This window comes from Quercus suber, unplaced genomic scaffold, assembly GCF_002906115.3.
Source record: "Quercus suber isolate HL8 unplaced genomic scaffold, Cork oak 2.0 scaffold_191, whole genome shotgun sequence".
NCBI classification, from domain to species: domain Eukaryota; kingdom Viridiplantae; phylum Streptophyta; class Magnoliopsida; order Fagales; family Fagaceae; genus Quercus; species Quercus suber.
In genome coordinates, this window is record NW_027069649.1 from 814,050 (window position 1) to 834,849 (window position 20,800).

At 37.3% G+C, this 20,800-nt stretch overlaps 2 protein-coding genes across 2 annotated transcripts; both read left to right on the forward strand.

The window, feature by feature from the left end:
• Positions 1-900: 900 nt before the first annotated feature.
• Positions 901-9,137, forward strand: LOC112039485 (DEAD-box ATP-dependent RNA helicase 51-like). Its single transcript, XM_065778827.1, has 11 exons — positions 901-1,390; positions 1,726-2,097; positions 3,551-3,634; positions 4,782-4,823; positions 5,030-5,101; positions 5,743-6,042; positions 6,170-6,208; positions 6,340-6,444; positions 6,866-6,934; positions 7,021-7,146; positions 8,576-9,137. Exons 1-11 carry the CDS (start codon positions 959-961, stop codon positions 8,756-8,758), a joined length of 1,824 nt encoding a protein of 607 aa, XP_065634899.1. The 5' UTR covers positions 901-958; the 3' UTR covers positions 8,759-9,137.
• Positions 9,138-15,636: 6,499 nt separating this feature from the next.
• LOC112039475 (uncharacterized) lies at positions 15,637-16,842 on the forward strand. The gene has a single exon (XM_024072352.1). The coding sequence runs from the start codon at positions 15,637-15,639 to the stop codon at positions 16,840-16,842; it is 1,206 nt and encodes a 401-aa protein (XP_023928120.1).
• Positions 16,843-20,800: the final 3,958 nt, after the last annotated feature.

Below are 20,800 nucleotides of genomic sequence, written 5' to 3' on the forward strand. Positions count from 1 at the left end.
GCAATACAAGGTCTTAGCGCCTTAAGGGCGCTTTTCGCCTTTGACTACCTTGATCTTAATAGGTAGAATCGCCTCTTTACCACAGGTTAAAGAATAAGGTGTTCCCATGTAGAAGATTTGATCAATGTCCTATAACCCGATAAAGTAAACAATAGTTTCTTAGCTTATTTCCTTTGGCCTTTAATCATTTTCTCTAAGATGACCTTGATGTTGTTTTTTGCCGCTTCCATTGCTCTATTGGTCTAAGGTTTGTAAGGAAAAAAAAAACTTACGATGATTTTAAATGTTTGAAATAATCTTTTGAACATCAAGTGCATGGCATTATTAGTAACTGCATTGTGCAAAATCCTAAACCAACAAATGATATTACTTCAATAAATCAAGCCACGTGCTTAGCTTTCAATGTCAAATAAAGACACCGCCTCTACCCACTTGGTAAAGTAGTTTATAATCGCTAAGATATAATAATGTTCATTAGAAGCCTTAGGGCAATCCTCCCTATGATGTCAATACCCCAAACCGAGCAAGGACATGGAGACGTCATATTGTACAACTCCTTAATGGGGAGATGATTGAGATTCGCATGAACTTGACACTTATCTCATCTACTTGCATAACTTTCTTAACATGTGTTTGCTGTTAGAAAATTTCACTGAATACTCTTAAAACGACAACGTTTCACAATTTTAAGAATAAAAATTAATTTATTCAATGGAATAAAATGTCAATTTTTAAAATTTAACAAGCTAAAATGACAATTACTCAAAGTATATGGACTGAAAAAAAAAAAAAAAATTATTAACTCAACCAGTGATTCGTGGAACTGGGTTTAAGCCTTAGCCCGGCCCGAATCTATCTGGGCTGGTGGGCCGCTAGGGTTTAGTAATATTCGCTGACCAAAAACCCTATAGAGAGAAACACACACAGTCTTCTTCCGAATTTCGAATCAGCTGCTCCCATGGCCGAAGAAACAGAGCAAAAGCACACGACGACGACGACGGTCGTGGATGAAACAAAGAAGAAGAAGCGGAAGAGAAATAGGCCTAACAAGAATTCAGCTGCTGAGGAGGTTGAGCTGCCTCAAAACCATGAAGAAGCAGAAGAAGAAGCTAACATAGTCGAGGAGGAGAATGAAATGAAGAAACAGAAGAAGAAGGAGAAGAAGGATAAGAAGGAGAAGAAGATGAAGATTGAAGAAGAGAAGGAAAATCAAGACGAAGAGGAAGAGGAAGACAGAGAGAATGGCGAGGAATCAAAGGATGAGGAGGAGAAGAAGAAGGTGAAGAGTGGTGGTGGTGGGATTATGAGCTCTGAGTCATTTGAATCACTGGGTCTCTCTGAACCCACCCGCAATGCTATTAAGGATATAGGATTTCAACATATGACTCAGGTTTCTTTTGCTTTCTCTCACTATGTTTTATTTCTTATAATTTTGGTTTCCTCTGTTTCAATTGAAGCTTAACTATCATTATTTAACAACAATTGACCATTAACAACTTGCTGTGAAAATTTTTGGGTGATTATGTAAAAGTCTCTAGCAATGGAAATTCTCTCACATTGTATAGAGCTAGAGAATGAATTTCATGCATATTTGTTTCATGGGTCATTATGTTATGTCTTGTGTGTTAATCAAATATAGTGTCTTTATTCTACTTTCTCGTTGTAAGTTTATGTTTGAGGAAGAATGCGTATGCTTACTACTATTTCTTTAAAAATGCAATGCAGATTCAAGCGAGAGCAATTCCGCCACTCTTGCTTGGTAAAGATGTTCTTGGAGCTGCAAGGACAGGTTCTGGGAAAACTCTTGCTTTTCTAATACCAGCTGTCGAGTTGTTACATCACATCCGTTTTGCTCCTCGAAATGGAACCGGAGTCATCATTATTTGCCCAACAAGGGAGCTAGCAATACAAACCCATGCTGTGGCAAAAGACCTTCTTAAGTACCATTCCCAAACTCTTGGTTTGGTTATTGGTGGTTCAGCTAGAAGAACGGAAGCAGAGCGTATTGTCAAGGGAGTGAATTTATTAGTTGCAACTCCTGGTCGACTGCTTGACCATCTTCAAAATACCAAGGGATTCATGTATAAAAGCTTGAAGGTACTGCACACTCAATTCTTTAACTTTGTTGACGATGTTGTTAATATTTTTCTACGTGTTATGCGCTATTAGCTGTTTAGGAGAATGTTGCTATGGATGCTTCTACAAATCATATATCAAACAATATTATAGAAAAAATGCTGCAGCTGCTTTATACAGCATTTCTTTCAAGCAGCTTTCACAAAGCTACAACATTATGAAACTAGCCCTTCTTGGATTGCATTTTGTGCCTACAACCTACCAACAAAGAAGAGATGATATGGATAGATACTGTTTAAGAATTTGATATTTGCTTAATAAATACGTACTATTTCTCAGTATTGCATATGAGCAATGGCAACGGTCCATTTATGAGTGGATTTCAAGTTGAATTTTGACTAGTTTCTTGCTTAGGTTCGAGTTCACTGCTGTGTTTGATTACAAATTCCTCTAATAAATCTGGGGTGTGATTTATTCATTAGATAGAGTCTTTACCTTATAATGCATATTTAATTAATTTCTTTGGATTGAGGCACATTAATTATTTTATAAATTAGGAGCATCAATATAGTTGAAGTCCATTTGTTTCCTTGGGCGAAGTTTTCTTTGAGACTAGGGATGGAAATGGGAAGAATTTCAGTTCACAAAAGACTAATATAATTGTAACCCCAAGGGTAGCACACTTGGCTAGGGACCATGCCTCATGAAGCAGAGATCACTAGGTTGACCTTCCCCTTCCATGGGGCTAAAACTTACTTAACAAAAAAAATATTGTGTTCTCTTGTGCTTCTTTTTGATAATTTGATAGTTGGAGGAGGGGGATTTGAACCCTAGATGTCAGGTGATGTCACCAATTGAGTTACAAGGCTCTTGTTTTTTTTTTTTTTTTGGATAATTCAATAGTTGGGGGTTGGGAGATTTGAACCTCAAATGTCTCTATTAGAAACACTAGGGGATGCCAAGCAATTGGACTACAAGGCTTTTGGCATTCTTTTGTCCTTCATTCAGTCATCATACTGTTTAAATCCCTAACGTTTACTGACTTGATTGATTGTAAATTCCACAAAGGTGACATTAATTGTAGCCAATATATTGCTTGTTTACTCATCCTTATTAATAAAAAAAAAGAAAACGAAAAAGCTGGTTTGTTAGTCTCTAGAGATTATATAAAATAGTCAATGCATGATCCCTATCTTAGTAGGGTTTTCTGTTGTGGCCAATTTGTTTAATTTTTAATTTTGTTTTTTAAAAAATGTATTCACATCATTTGTGCCATTTTGATTCTATTAACCACTTAAAAAATTGTCTTGACCCAAAAAACAGACCAGTAAAAGATTTGCAAGGGGCCTCAATTTTAAGTTGTTATGTGAAGATATCTTGAATAATATTTTTTCTTAAGTTAAAGCTAGTTATACCATGCAATTTCTCTATACACGTTCTAATTACTGTTTTCTTTTTAAAATTGAACTTGCAGTGTCTAATGATTGATGAAGCTGACAGGATACTAGAATCAAACTTTGAGGAAGAAATGAAGCAGATTATTAAGCTGCTACCAAAGGTAATCTATATGGTAATTATGTTTGTTTGTTTGTTTTTTTTTTTTTTTTTTTTTAATAATTTTTTTTTAATTTTTTTAATAAAGAGATTTAAGGCAGTTATCATATGGAAGTAAACATGTTATGAAAGTTTAATGCTGTCACCTATCAAAAAAAGTTTAATGCTGTGTCAAACTTTCACCAAATGTAACCATAGAACCAGGTTGTGTTTGGTTCTTAGGAAAAAGGAAAAAGAAAAAGGAGAGGGTAATAGTGTGAAACTGACTTTGTTTCCCTAGCATTTCTAAAATAATTTAGATTTTTTTTCCCCTTTCCTCCATTTGGTACTTCCCAAGATCCCAATGGAGGGAAAGTAAAGTTGTGTGTGAACAAATATTTATTTGTTCTGAAGAAGGTTATATTACTGGGCTGAGCAGACGTGCATTTTTTAACACAATGTTAACTTTACTGACAGAATCACATTAGTAGAAATAATAAAAAGAACATGTCAATTAAGGGAGTAACAGAGAGTATGATTTTAGATAGAGTAGAATGGAGAAAAAGAATACATATAGCTGACCTTAACTAATCTGTCAAGGATCCCCAACTGACCTCAAAATTTTGGGACTAAGGCTTTGTCTGTTGTTGTTAACTTTATTGACAAAGCAAGTTGATAAAATGCCTTACTTCTTGTAGCTGCAATAACTAGTTTTTCAACCTGGGTCTTGGTTGATAACTTTGCTTCCTTGGAATGGATGTACTAATTGAAAGAACCGTCTCACTTATTGGTCTCAATGAGCTTTGGTCCTATGACACTTATCCTCCCACAAGAATGATTGGAGATTGAGGATATATAAACACGCACACACTATGTCAGCTAATTCATAGATTCCAATATTCTACCACTTGGAATTAGGATTGTGGCTCTGATGCTAGGAGTAGGACACTGCTGCTAAGGACATAGTTGTTATTTATTAGTCAATTTCTACATATAGCATGCAATTTATTTTTTTGAAAAGCTTCAGCTTTGTTTGGCAATGTGTTGATTAGATCTGGAAATATTCTCAGTTCCATTTACTCTCTCAGTTAGTAGTTGAAATCATTTGCTATAACATTTGTGGTAATATCCAAGGTTATTTAACTGATTGTGCATCACTACTCAATGTGCAGAATAGGCAAACAGCTTTATTTTCAGCTACCCAGACTAGGAAGGTTAGTCATTTCCAAACTGCATGGTAGTTAATCTTTTTTATGTTTTACATTAAAAATATTTTATGCTGTTTATGATTTTAAATTCATTATTTTTTGGTGAAAATAATTTTGTATCAACATACTTTTTCTCTTCTTGTGTGTGTGTGTGTGTATAAATTTAATAGTTTGGTTTTACTTTGGATTCTAATTTTTATGTAAATTTGTAGGTTGAGGATCTGGCACGCTTATCATTTCAGACAACTCCTATCTATATTGATGTTGATGCTGGGAGAAATAAGGTAGTTAAATTTAATTTATACACTACTACTTGACATGCAGTACACAGAAATAGCTTTTTGTGACTGTGAGCGGTCTTCTATCAAATAATTGCTATTTACAGCTTTACTGCTGTCACATGTATTAACTTGATATTTATTGTACATTTTCACACTAATGTTATTGGATGTCTTTGAGTATAAGGCTGTGGCTTTAAAATATGGCCTGGTAATATCGTCTTTTTAAGAGTGAGACCCTCTTCATATGGAAATATAAGAAGTACGGACAATAATGCTGTGGACTGCATGCTTGTCTTCAGTGTGTTGGGAGAAAAAAAAAGATGTTCTAAAAATTCCTTGGATTTTAGATATTTTAAAGGTCTTGAATCTCTTGATAGTTTTTTATTTTTTATTTATTTTTATTTATTTTGAAAACTTAAAATAAGCATAAAATATGCCTAAAAATATATCATAATTGATTAAGTAATTAATTATCGTATCTTCACCGTTCAGTGTCCTAATTTTTCAAGAATTTCCATGTCCACATGTCCTGTGTCAGTGTCCGTGTTCATTTAACCACTTAGTTTGGATGTCCTGAATTTATGTCATTTTGCTTCTTCTGCAGCCCTTACCTTTAAAATCTGACAAGGTCCTGGGTGTTATAGGTCACCAATGAAGGGCTGCAGCAAGGCTATTGTGTTGTTCCCAGTGCCAAGAGATTTATTCTTTTGTATTCCTTCTTGAAAAGGAATATGTCAAAGAAAGTAATGGTCTTCTTCTCTTCATGCAACTCGGTCAAATTCCATTCCGAATTACTGAGATACATTCAGGTGGACTGCCTTGATTACCATGGAAAGCAAAAGCAGCTGAAAAGGACAACTACCTTTTTTAACTTCTGCAAAGCAGAGAAGGGGATCTTGCTATGTACTGATGTTGCTGCTCGTGGGCTTGATTTTCCTGATGTGGTATGCTTCTTTTGTTTACTAAGTGACCCAATTATTATTTTTTCAGTAAAATTAATTTCTGTAATTATTATTCCTGATATGGTTTTGATTTTTATTATTATTATTTTTCCCTTTTCTTCGTTTGTAGGATTGGGTTGTGCAGTATGATCCCCCAGATGATCCCAAGGTAATTACTTCACCATACCCCCGCCCTCCATTAACATCTTAGAATTAAGATAATCTCTGTTTTCTATTCTATTCGTCTATGTTGAGAATACAGAATACTGTTGTAATTTAGCTTGGGGTTACTGCTCTCAGGAATACGTTCATAGGGTTGGCCGAACAGCTCGTGGGGAAGGTGCAATAGGAAATGCTCTGCTTTTTCTGATACCTGAAGAGTTGCAATTTCTTCGTTATCTAAAGGTATAGCACCTAATAAGAAAAGGAAAAGCAACCCAACAAAACAAACTGGAGGCCACTGATTTAGACAATCCTTATGTTAAAGTAGACACCTCTATCTATAGTAGGAAGTGAAGAGGCTAGGGTGTTTTTTTTTTTGGTTATTGTATAACTTAAAGTTTTGGAATAAGATGAATAATGGGGATGGGTACTTGGGTCCAAGGCCATTAAGTGCACGTGTAATTTACCTATATTTAGAACTAAATAAATAAATAAATAAAATAGAAGAAGAAGAAGACTATATTGCTTTGTGGAGGAATGTCCTGTGAAGAAAAATGAGCAGGGATTAAATTAGTGGCCAATAGGTTTTCTCTTTGTTTCTCATAATAAATTGTTGCTGTATAGCTGCTTGTTTTGCATCCTAAGGTGGCATGTCTACTTTCAGGCAGAAAAAGTCACCGTTAAAGAGTATGAATTTGATCAAAAGAAGTTGGCTAATGTGCAGTCTCAACTGGTACTTTACTGCTTCCACATTTTATGGTCAATATATCTTCTATATTAAACTGCAGGATTTAGTTTGGAGTATTTGGATTATTGCAGGAGAAGTTGGTGGGCAGCAACTATTACTTGAATCAGTCAGCTAAAGATGCATACAGATCCTACATATTAGCATATAACTCTCACTCTATGAAAGACATCTTTGATGTTCACCGCCTTGATCTACAGGTAAAAGCTTTTCTCCTTGGTAAACGGGAGCTTCTATCGTTTTAAATATCCTTTCAGTCATTCAGTGTCAACATATTAGCATGTATTGTTGACAACAATTTTGAGGGTGATAGGAATGCTCTAAAAATATAAAAGGCTAAAATATTGTTTTTGTCCCTATAGTTTTCATGAATCTCGTTTTTCGCCCCTAAACTTTTTTTTTGGGGGGGGGGGGGGGGGTTGTGGGGGACTCATTAAAAGGTTTAGAAACAAAAAATGAACCTTTTGAAGTTTAGGGATGAAAAGAAAATTTCATTCAAACTTTTAGAGACAAAAATAATATTTTAGCCAGTATAAAATTTAATGGCCTTTTTTGAATTTACGTGTCTGGAGCGATTTGGTTCCAAATAAGTATCATCTTGCTGGTTAAATTGGAGTTTTGGGTTAGCTTTTTATCCACTTAATTGGGGAAAGGATCCTTCCAGTTTAGGTTCATTTGGAGAGTGACCCATTTTGAAAATTTGTATTTGCTTTGAAAAGATGTCACATTGTGCAATTTTGATTAAATTTTTTAACACTTATTTTTATAGTATGTTCATATAGAACAATGGATTTCTAGATGGAGTCTCCATTTGAATCCAAATGGGGGGATTCTAAGCCCTCAGTTTTGGGACTAGGTTCCTCTCCATATTTGTGAACCTAAAGATGTTATCCAACCAAACATATGCATGGGAAAATATCTAATCATATATAAAAAAGAAAGAAAAGAAAAGAAAAAGTCCAATAGAGCTTGAATGCCTCATCTAAGGGTTACAATAACATCTAATCATCTGTGAACTTTGGATGTCCTTTAGGCTGTAACCTCTAGGCATTTGTGGTATGTTCCATGATGGGATGACAAAAAAGAAATCAGCTCGACTGGTTTCTATATTTGGAGAGGCATTTGTTTCTTATCAGGCTGGAGCTCAGGGCATTTGAAGTATCATTTGGGAGAAGACAACTGAATTTTTTGGTTCAACCAGAACCAGCTATGCCTTAGCTTGCGATTAGCGTGTATTTGGTTCAAAGATGTCCAGGCCAAGAGCCTGTAGCTCTATTGGCACTTCTTGCCGTTTCCAACAAAGACATCTAGATTTAAATCCCCAACTATTGATGTTTAAAAAAAATGCCACCCCACTTATTTACTTATTAAAAAAAAAAAAAAAAAAAGATACCAAGACTCAGACTGTGCTTATTACTTACCCTGACATTATTATTTATTAGACATCAACTTGATTTGTTTAGGCTGGAGGTGTAGCTGTGTAACCGATTTGGCATACTTGTTAACATAAGTTTAAATGATTCTGATTCTGAATTTTTTTTTTTTAAAGACAAATTGAGGGATTTCTATTTGTTGTGCCATAATATACAACATATAATATAATGCTCATGTTCTGGGTATTTTGTGCAGGCTGTTGCAGCTTCTTTCTGTTTTTCAAACCCACCAAAGGTGAATCTGAACATAGATAGTGGTGCCTCAAAGTTCAGAAGGAAAATGCGAAAAGTTGAAGGTGGTAAACATGGTTTCAGTGAGAGCAACCCTTACGGAAGACATGGACATGGAGATGATAAACGACAGTTTACAATGCATTAGATAGGTGGATAGGCGGGGTCAATGGGTGCTGTGCCTCTGCAATAGAGGGTTTTATTTATTTATTTTTATAATTAATTAAAATTTATCTAATTTTTTCTTTTTTATTAAGATAGTTTGTGATTCACAATGTACCGGTGGTCACGATACCTCGTGTATTGACCCTAGTGGTCTCTCGAGCAAAATTTTGTATGTGATACTTCTACAAGAAGAGTAACAAATGTAACTTATATTCCATGGTAATGCAGGCCTTTTTATTTATTTAAAAAAAAAAAAAAACTTGTCCCTTTAAAAATTTTTAGACAAAATAATTTTGTCTTTACTCAGTAATATACATCAAAGACATTTGAAAAAAAAAAAAAAAAAAAAAAAAACTAAACAATAGAGCTAGAGGCCAAAGTCGCTGCAAGCAGCCATTAGCAAAATTGTCCTCTCTAATTCCAAATCCTAGCTCTGCTGCTAATCACGAGGAAGATCAATATCATGCGGTAAATAATTTTCAATGTCTTCTTTGGTGTGGTACTTGCCGATGCTTTTCAGCTTGTTTCATTGCATGCTCATCAATGGTTTTACGAGCTGTTTCTTCAACATCTAAAGTCACATGTGCACATATTGCAATGCCACGACCAGTTTTTTTTGAAAGGTGAGATTTAATCCTTGTAGCACCTCCAGGACTTCCCAAAATTTTTGAAATTAATGTCTTATTTTAACTTATCACAAAAGAAGAAGTCTTATTTTAATATGGGCCTAATTGGTTTCCTTTGTATGTTAGGCTTTGTTCAGGTTGAGGTTGTGATAGTTTAGCTGGTGTAGGTCGTTGGTGGCATGGTTGGTATTTCTGTTGACATTTTGGTTTCTTTAGGTACTGGCAATGGGTATTTGTAATATTTACATAGGAAGATAGAAGATAGATCATGGTGATGAGGAGTGTTGGCTCTGGTGTCGGCTGAAGATGGATTTGTGGCTATCGTACGAACAATTTGGTTTTGAAATAGCTTATGTGAGAGGCATGTGATCTCTCCATTAATAAATGGACCGATTATTGATAGAAGGGATCCATTTGGTACAAAAAATTCTATGTCATCAGTGAAACCTCTTTGCTCCCAAAAAAAAGACTAACATGTGCGACTCAAACTAATAAAAAAGGAAAAAGAAAAAGAAAAGAACATTTCAAAGATTGATCATGATATACGAACCAACAAGATACTGTTACAAATGTACATTAGAACGTTAGGTAGTTTTTAACCATCAATTATCAATTATGAGAAATTGTGCAAATAAAATTTGTTAAGAAATAGGAAACTAAGCCAGGTCTATGGGATGTGAACCAAAAAAAAAAAAAAATGATTGATGCACACACACACTAGGGGTGATCACGGGTTGGTTAGGCTCAAGTTTAGTGTTAGGTTGTAGACGGACCCAATCACTTTATTTTTGAAAGTATGCATGTGTGCATTGAGTATATTGTGTAGTGTGGGAGATAAAGGTCGGGATTTAAGTTTTTAGAAGGGAGCTTCACACACATATATAGTTAGAATAGGCTAGAGTACCAATATGGAGTTTGGGTTTCTCACCTCCTCTTCGCTGATGATAGTCTATTATTTTTCAAGCAACGATGGAGGAAGGGAAAAGACTATTAAAATTGCTTGAGCAATATGAAGCTACATTCGACCAAGCCATCAATCGATAAAAGACTTCATTATTCTTTAGCAAGAACACAAAACAAGAGGTTAAGGAGTCGCTAAAACAACTGTTTGTAGCACGAGTAATGACAGAATGTGAAAGGTATCTTGGGCTACCTATGGCCACTAGCAAATCAAAGATTAACACCTTTAAAGATGTACAAGAAAAAATTACAAAGAGAGTTATGGGGTGGAAGGAAAAATTTATTTCAAAGGCGGGAAGAGAAATACTTAAAATGATGGCCCAAGCGATACCTTTTTTTTTTTTTGGTTTCCCACAGTCTTTCCTTAAAACTTTCAACCAGAAACCAATCACTGTTCGCAACGAGTGGGCCCATAACGGGGTAAATCGTTGGCCCAGAGAGTTTTTTCAAAGTGCTGGTGCCTGGACTTGAACTAGGGAGCTCCTAGTCAAACCCAAGACAGCCACTTTGAGACCGAGTACCCAACCACTCGACCAACTCCACTGGGTTAGCAATACCTATATATTCCATGAGCCTTTTCAAGCTGCCAAACTCCATATGTGACAACATAAATTCTTTGCTTGCCAAATATTGGTAGGGACAAATGCAAGAAGAGAGCAAAATACATTGGGTAAACTGGAAGAAATTGTGTATGGCAAAAAAGGAAGGAGGGATGGGATTTCGTGACCTCCATGCTTTCTACTTAGCAACTATGAAGCACGGGTGTGTTTCTAGATTCGGGTGCGGGTGCGGTGGGGTGTGGCGATTAAAAAATTATTAAAAATGTTTTTATTTATATATTTTATATATTGCTAAGCATGCTTTTTTTATATAATAATAATAGAAAAATCATATAACAACAACAACAACAACAATAATAATAATAAATAGATAGTAATAAGTACACAAAAGTTTTTGACACTCGAATTATTGACAGAGGTATTAAAATAGATGAGGCTTCTCATAATAAAAAGAAAAAGAAAAAGATGTGACTTAGTGGCTCACGTATTTTTTTTCAACCCAAAAACAAAATAAAGGATATATGTGGTAGGTATTAAAATAAGTGTAGCTTTCTATTAAAAAAGAAAAAAAGAAAAAGAAAAAAAGGGAAGATGTAGCTCTCACGTGTTTGGTCAAACAGGCACAAAAAACAAAATATAGCCTTTTAAGTTGTTCTTATTAAAAAAAAAAAGAAAAGAAACAGAACTCTTAAAAAAAAAAGAAAAAAAAAAGAAACAAAATAGAACAACTCACTTAAGAAGACGAAGAAGCAAAGAAGAAGAAAAAGAAGAAGAAGAAGAAGAAAGGGGTTAAGGCCGGTGAAATTATGACGGCAATAGTAGCGTATCAATATCCATCGTTATTTTCGGTTTAAGTTTTTTTTTTTTTTCCTTACCGGCCTATTTCCTTTTTCTGGCCAAAATACATCGATATTCGGCCAATATGATTCAATTCGTGCACAAATCGGTGCACGTTGGAGCCAAATCGGCGTGGATTGATGCATGTCAGAGCCGAATTGGCGCGAATTCGGAAATGAAAAAAAAAAAAAAAAATTCGATGCGGCAACGACGGCGAGCAGCGGCGTCATCCGACGTACCCCATGTTGGGCCGTGACGGACGCAGGTTTGGCAGCCATTTTGCCACGTCGGTGTATCATAGCTTAGCAGCTTAGCAATGCTGGCTAAACAAGCTTGGAGATTAATACAAGACAAACACTCTCTATTTTATCGAGTATACAAAGCTCATTATTTCCCAAATTGCTCCTTCATGTCTACTGAGTTGGGGAATAATCCTTCTGAAAGCTTAAATTTGTGTTAAAACACAAGAGCTTGTTTAAACCCCCAATTAAAAATTACGGCTAGATTGCTTTTACTCTAACTTATCTAAGTGCGGAAACAAAAGTAAATGAAACGCAAACAACCGATACTATTCTAGTGCATAAACATAAACAACAAACAATAAAAGTAAAACACAAGATTAAGGGAAGAGAGAATACAAACACAAGATAACACTCTAATGTATTATCGAAGAGGAAAACGAAGAACTCGGCGAAAAACCTCTCCGCTGCCTTCCAAGCAGTAATTGATCCATTAGACAATCAGTTGGAATACATGGATTAGCAAAAGACCTTTCATGCCTAATCTACACGATGCACCTAAGCCCTTCAAACTCCTACTCTAACAAGGCTTCTCAGAATCGTGTCTTGTCCAGCTATTCAAATCCTGCAATATGCCTGATTGCATCAGCCAAGCCTCACCGGCTTCCTTTGGAAAATCCCCAAAGCTTCTCAAGTTTCAAAACACTCTCTACACTCTGAATAGGTATGAGTTGCGTTTGGGTACAAATTTCCTCTCAAAGTATGACAATGGAAGAGGGAAGGAGAAGAGGCTACAATGATTTCTCACTAAGGACGAGTAGCTCTCTCTCTAAAAGATGGGTGTGTGTTGTAAAAAACCTATCTAGGGTTTTTCTCTTTGAATGACCTTATTACAATTTGTGGGTAATGAAGGTATATATAATATGGGTAAAGGGTAAGGAAATCACTCTTAAAAATCCTCCAGGCAGAATGTTTCGCAACTACCTCGCGGGAAGATCTTACCCATGAGACACTCGCGAAAATGACAGCTTGGCATGACTCTTCAGCTTCCAGTTATGTGCTCCTTACATGCCTTTTTTGTGGGAACCCTTCTCGCAAACTTCTGGCAAGCTAGTCGCGAAATGCACTGATCTTCAATTAAGTTTAAGTCTTCACCAACTTAATACTAAATTCAATACAATAAAATCTCACAAAATACAAGGAACAAAATTAAAGCAATTATAATACTTTTTGTCATGGAATAAAGCCAATATAAAACATAGTTGTAAATCACAACTTTACACCTTCCTTTGTTTGGCATAGCCTCTTAGCAGCAAAAGACCTCATCAGAGAGGGTTCACGATGGAAAATGGGGGATGGTCGCAGTATTTGAGTGTTCACGCATCCTTGGTTGTCTCATACTCCTATGCCACTGAATGATGCACCACCGGATATGAAGGTGAGTGAACTAGTTGACTAAGACTCAAGACAATGGGACTAGGGAAAAATATATGCCACCTTCACTCCCCAAACACGAAATGAGATCCTATCATTGCTACTCAATAACCCCAACTCCTATGACTCAGTTATTTGGATGGAAACAGGGCACAAAAATTCTCGTTAAGGTCAGCATACAAGGTGGCAATCTGTTTGAAAAGCCAGCCTAAGGCAGAACATTCAGCAACTCAGCTTCATGCGTCGACATGGAACATGGTTTGGTCCCTCAATGTGCCATCAAAGATACAAAACTTTATATGAAGAGCTTGTTCAAATTGCTTGCCTACCCGAGACAACTTACACCGTCTGCGAGTGAGAGTGGAACCGATTTGCGAGTTGTGTAAACAAGAAGCTAAGACTACCACTCACCTACTATGGACTTGCCCTTTTGCAAGAAATGTCTAGGCATTGATCCGAGGAAAAATACAAAAATGCAGCAACAGAGCAGATGACTTCTTTCTTCTCTTCAAGCAAATGCGAACTAAACTAAGCAAACAAGAACTTGAGACATAGGTGGTCACAGCCTGGGCGATATGAAATGCAAGGAATAAAGTTTACTTTGAACAGTTCCAACCTCACCCAAGGATAATTTTGGAAGGAGCAAGTGGCTTACTGGAGGAATACCAAAGCCTTATGGAAGCACAAAGAGTAGATTGACTGTCTTGTTATTCCCTTTTATATGGTTTTTTTTTTTCTTTTCAAAATAACACTAAAATTCAAACATTTTCATTAGTTAGCACATTTTCAAAACTATTTAGCAAACTAGCATCTCGAGTGGAAGGGAGTTGATTTTGTTGTGCTAAATCGAGTATAATGAACTCAAGTTCTATGCTTGGAAATCAAGTATTACAAACTTCAGTTCCATAAAGAGATCAAACGAAGCCAAAGAAACCTAAACTACATGAGGAAGAAAAGAAGAAAAACAAACTAGAAGGAAGAAACCCAAAAACCCAGACTAAACGAAGAAGAAAAACAAACCAGAAGAAAACACGAAGAAGAAACCCAAATAAGACACACAAAGAAAACGACGAAGAAGGAACAAATCGGAAAGATCAAATCCAAACAAAAACCACAAAGAAGGCAAACCCCATGAACCCAAATCTCCCTAACCCAAACTGTTTGGCTCAAACTAAACCCAAGCAGTGACGGTGAAGGTTCCAGGAGGAAGAGGTGGTGGCGGCGGCGGCGATGAAACTCCAGGCGAAGGTTTTCCTCTAGTTCGTTGTTTTCTTGTCTGGGTCTTTGGTTTGATGATGTTTGTTGATCGTTGCTCTCAGGGAAATCGAGTTCATCACACTCGATTTAGCACAACAAAATTGAGTCCCTTGCGCTCGAGATGTTAGTTTGCTAAATTATTTTGAAAACATGATAATTAACGAAATTGTTTGAGATTCAGTTTTATTTTGACAAAAAATCCCTTTTATATGGCTGTGTTTGCTTTTTTTTATTTGCTTATGGGCCCAGCGTAATTGTGTTGCTGTTGCCTCTCATACCCGTGGTCTTGATACATGGGGTTGTATACTTTTATGAATCAATACACTTTCTATTGTTTATCTAAAAAAAAATAAAAAAATGTTAGAGTAAAATTTTTATTTTGTATATTAAAAAAAAAGTACGTAAACTACAATCAACTATAGGCATGTGGGTTGTTGACCATTTCAATAAGATTAAATCAACGGTTGGATTGATCGAATCAACGAGTCATCTCCTTGATGGTGGTGTCACAACGAGATGGTGGAGATTTGGTGGTAGAGACCATGTCCAAGGGATTGCTACAATTGAGAGGCTGTTTGACAAGGTGTTTTGAGCAACAATTTTCAGTGTTTAAACAACATTACACGTATTTGCACACACTTTTTTCACCCGCACATATTTTCAAAAAAAATACAAACAACATTTTTAGAATAATATTACCAAACGGCTCCTAATTATAACAGATGCAGTAGAAGTTACAACAAGATAGTGTGCCTATTGCCATGTCTCTTGGGTTACTGAAATTACAATCAAGGAACTTGGGCTTCTAAAGTGTACCAAAATACCAAAAATTCCCCTAATAATTGTATGGACAGTATTTTAAAATTTGGGTACAACCAACATAATAGATCAAGCTCCAGATACATCCCCATCACATTTTGTATAATTGAATATCAAACTATCTACACCATGACCAGTGAGAGCTACTTTCGAGTGAGAACGTGCGAAGAAGAAGATGAACTACAGAGAAGCACCAAAAAAGTCAAGGAGAATCCTACTTTCTCTATCACATCGTCATATCGTGACAAGCTCATGGGAGAGATGCCTGGGGCATACTGTAAAGCTTTTGATATCAGCTCCTATGATGATGAAAATCTCATATCTGATGATGAATCCGAAACTCTAGCTGAAGGTCTTGCTACAGTCAAACTCTCAAAAGAGAAAAAGTCCAGAATAAGAGCTCAATGGTCAAATGCCATTATTGTGAAAGTCTTTGGTTGCACGGTGGGATTTCACTTCTTGCACTCCAAAATATCTAGCCTTTGGAAACCTAGAGGAAGGCTTGATGTAGTGGACCTTGGAAAAGATTTCTTCCTAGTGCGTTTCGAGCTCAAGGAAGACCTGGACAAAGTTCTAAAAGGTGGCCCTTGGTTTATCGGCGAGCACTTCCTTACTATCAGACCATGGGTACCTAACTTCAGGCCTTCCACGGCTTCCTTAACATCTGTTGCCGTATGGGCTCGGTTTCCAGAACTCCCAATAGAATTTTATGATGCAGAAGTTTTGAAAGAAATTGGAGAGGCTATTGGTCCGGTCCTAAGGATTGATTCTCACACAGCCTCAGGCTCTAGAGGGCGCTACGCAAGAGTTTGTGTTCAAATTGATCTTGAGAAGCCATTGATCAAGGAAGTGGTCATAGGTAAGCTACATCAGCAAGTTCAATATGAGGGCCTACACTCCTTTTGTTTTTCCTGTGGCCGGATTGGGCACAAAAAAGAAACATGCCAATACAAGATCAGAGAGCCTAAAATACATGGTGAATCGCCATCCTCATCATCCTCAAAGGAAAACAAAGAGGACATGCCAGTGCAAGAAGATAGTGATGATTATGGGCCTTGGATTGTAGTAGCTCATAGGAAACCAGCCAACAAGACAGTTGGAAAGAAGCCAGTTCGATCAGAACCAGATCAGTTCGGCCCCAAAGCTGATCCTCGTTGGGCCCAGTGGCCTCGTTGGCTATCTAAAGCCAATATCCCCATTCCTAGTAACAACCCAACCCCCTGCCAATCTGAAGGGAAACGTAAAGTAAGTGATAGAGAGGAAATTGACACGACAAATGTCAAATCCAAGGACACGTGGTTACTTCCTCAACCACACTATAATGATACGTATTAAGGTTTGGGTTCCCAAAAGGGAGACTCTGACTCTCACCAGTCTTCTCAAGATTTGCCCACCCCTAGAAAAGAAGCTGAACCAAAATCTTCAGCTGAAATCACCTTCTTTGCCAATCCCACTTTAGACTCGCCATTAAAAAATGGAAATAAAGCCGCTCCCAAGGGTAGAAGAAATAAGCAACATGGAGTGGGAAAATCCTTGGTGGATATTTCTAGCAGACATCCCAACTCCCAGGGAGAACAAGGTCCTTGCTTGGATATCATTGTCGTCAGATTTGCCGGAGCTAAATTACTCAGGACCAGAGCTGAAAATAGAGCCCATAGAGAGGAGGATGTTGGAGAACACCCCAATAGCCCCACACTGCTGGGGCATTAGGGGTCCGTTTGGATATAACTTATTGTTGCTGAAAGTTGCTGAAAACTGATTATTGCTGAAAACACTGTAGCAAAATAATTTTTAAATGTGTGAATAGTACCGTGGGACCCATTTTTAATATTTTTTAATGTGTAAACAATGCATGAACAATGTGTGAACAGTGCATACACTGTTCATGCACAGTGATTTTTGTCTCTCAAAAGTCAACAAAACCGGCAAAAAAAAAAAAAAACAGAAAACGCAACTCTACTTTCAGCAAGAAGAAGCGCTATCCAAACCTAGTCTAGATATTGTTACACACTTCCCCAGATCTTCCTTCCAACAACAGAGTTCACTATGATGCTTTGCCATAAGCAAAGGAAGATGGGGATAATGAAACTTTTGATATCCCTGGTCCCAGTGCAGGGGTACACCAACCTCTTTCTGAGGAAGACAGGATGGAGTCTGACGGAGCAGAGGAGGATGCTTCCGTTTAGAGAAGATTGCCCTCTCAAAATCATGTCTTTCCAATGAATGTCGTAGTGTGGAATTGCCGTGGGGCATTAGGTGCAAATTTCAAGACAGCTGTAATGGACCTTGTCCGAATTCATCAACCTGCTATGATGATCATCACAGAAACTAAAGTGGGGAACAATCGAGCTAAGGGATTACTGACCTCCTTCCTTTTGATGGTGCCTTGCATGCTAACACTGTAGGTTACGCTGGTGGTATCTGGCTCCTATGGTTCACTGACCTGGTGGACATTTCCCAACTTGCTTCCACAGAACAAGAGATTCATGCTCTGGTGCAGGTAAAATCCTCTAACACTTCCTGGATAATATCTACCATTTATGCTAGTCCTAGATATGTTGACCGTAGATTACTTTGGGATAATTTAACTACTGTTGCCTCCCTTCACAATCTCCCTTGGATTATGCTTGGTGATTTTAATGAAATGTTGAATAACTTTGAAAAATTTGGGGGTTTTCCTATTAATATTGGTAGAGCTTTAAAATTCAAGGCATGCCTTGATGCCTATGGTATGATAAACTTGGGCTTTTCTAGCCCAAAATTTACCTGGTCAAATAGAAGAGAGGTTAATGGTTTCATCCAGGAAAGATTGGATAAATGTTTTGCCAACATAGCCTGGAGGAATTTATATCCTGAGGCCCAGGTTCATCACCTTACCAAGATACACTCGGATCATTGCCCCATCCTCCTTTGCTTAGAGAAAGACCAAGATCTCAACCTTTCAAGGCCTTTTCGTTTTCAATCAATGTGGCTTTCTCTTCCTTCTTTTCCTAATCTTGTGAAGGATTCTTGGTCTCTCAACTCAAATTCTATTACTGACAGCATCAAAAGCTTTACCATGGTAGTGAAAAACTGGAATAGGGATATCTTTGGCAATGTCCTTCATAGTAAGAGGAGAATTGAAGCCAGACTTCTTGGTATCCAAAAAGCTCTGGCAATGGGGCCAAATCCTTTTCTGGTAAATCTTGAAAAGGAGCTGAGGGAGGAATATCTCACCACTCTTTTCCAAGAGCAAGATTATTGGGCTAGTAAATCCAGAATTAATTGGCTTATTCAAGGAGAGAGAAATACTGCCTTTTTCCATGCTACAACAATCAACCGAAGAAGAAGAAACAAAATCTTAGCCATTAAAGACAATATGGGGAATTGGCTTGTTAATATTCAGGAAGTTGCTGACTTTATTAGAAATGGGTTCCTTAACCTTTTCACTACTGAGATGAGCTATGCTCTTAGAAACATATGGAAACCTCCTAACTGGAATGCCTGCCTCTCAAGTGATGGTGTCATCTTCCTTGAAAAGGAATTTCGCTTAGAGAAATTCATGCTGCCATATGGTCTCTAAAGCCTTGGAAGGCCCCAGGACCTGATGGTTTTCATGCGGGCTTCTTTCAACAATTTTGGCCTACTATTGGCAATTCGGTTGTCCTGGAAATTCAGAACATCTTCAAGACCAAATGCATTCCTATAGATCTAAATCACACCCTCATCACTCTTATCCCGAAGTGTGACAGCCCAGAATCTCTTGGGAATTATAGACCCATTGGTCTCTGCAATACCATTTATAAGGTGGTCACTAAAATCATAGTCAATAGACTTCGCCCCATGTTATCCAAGCTAGTCTCGCCTCTCCAAACAGCCTTTGTGCCTAGTAGAAGAGGGCTGGATAATGTGATTATTGCCCAAGAGATCATTCATTCTATTGGGCAGAAAAAAGGGAGAGAAGGGTACATGGCCATAAAGATTGATCTAGAAAAAGCTTATGATCGGTTAGAATGGAACTTCATTCGAGATACTCTCATTCTATTCAATTTTCCTGGGAAGCTCTTGGATCTAATTATGAATTGTATCTCTTCTTCAACTATCTCCTTACTCTTCAATGGTGGAGCTTTTGACCCTTTCCAATCCTCAAGGGGAATTAGACAAGGAGATCCTTTGTCTCCCTACATCTTTATTCTCTGCATGGAAGTGCTTGGTTTTTTTTATCAATGATAAGTGTGATTCCAATCTATGGGACCCAGTTAAAGCATCCGGAGAGGGACCAGCCTTTTCCCATTTATTTTTTGCTGATGACCTTATTCTTTTTGCTAAGGCTGACTTAAAAAATTGTCACAGTGTCAAGTAGGTGTTAGATACTTTTAGCATGCTTTCTGGGCAGAAGGTTAGTCCTATCAAATCTAAGGTCTACTTCTCTCTAAATGTCTCTAAGGACCTCAGACTTTCTCTTTGTGATATTCTGGGTTTTCACTCCACCTCTAATTTAGGTAAATACTTGGGATTTCCTTTGAAACATGCCGGATCCACAAGCCAAGATTATAATTTTATTATAGAAAGAGTTCAGTCCAAATTAGTTGGTTGGAAGGTGAACCTTTTATCCTTTGCTGGCCGAGTGGTCCTTGCCCAATCCTCCACTTCGGCCATCCCTTCTTACATAATGCAGGGTGTTACTCTCCTTGGAAAGGTCATTAATGCTATTGATAAACTCAATAGGGATTTTATTTAGGGCTTCACCCCAGATACAAGGAAAATGCACTTGTTGAGCTGGGACAAAGTCACTAAACCAAAAAAGGATGGTGGCTTGGGCTTACATGCAGCTAGACCAAAAAATTTAGCTTTGTTAACAAATCTGAGGTGGAGACTTCATCATGAAAAGAACTCCCCTTGGGCCCAGGTTCTCACTAAGAAATATCGCAACAATTTTAGCTCTAATAGGCGATGTTCTAACACTTGGTCTGCCATTAAAAAAGGCAATGTGGTCTTTACCAAAGGAACTAGATGGCAAATTGGTAGTAATTCTCACTTGAAATTCTGGTTTGACAATTTGTGCCCTCTTGGAATTCTCAGGAACCTCATTGAAGGCCCTTTAAATGCCTCAGAGGAAGACTTGTTGGTCAGGGATGTTGTCTTGAATGGAGTTTGGGATTTTAGCCGAATTTCCTTCCACATCTCTCCCCAACTCCTTCTTTCAATTAAAGCTATTCCCCTTAGATGCAGCTCGGAGAAAGAGGATACTATCATCTGGTCTTCCTCACCAAATGGTGATTTTGATCCTCAAAATGCTTATAAAATTGCTGCC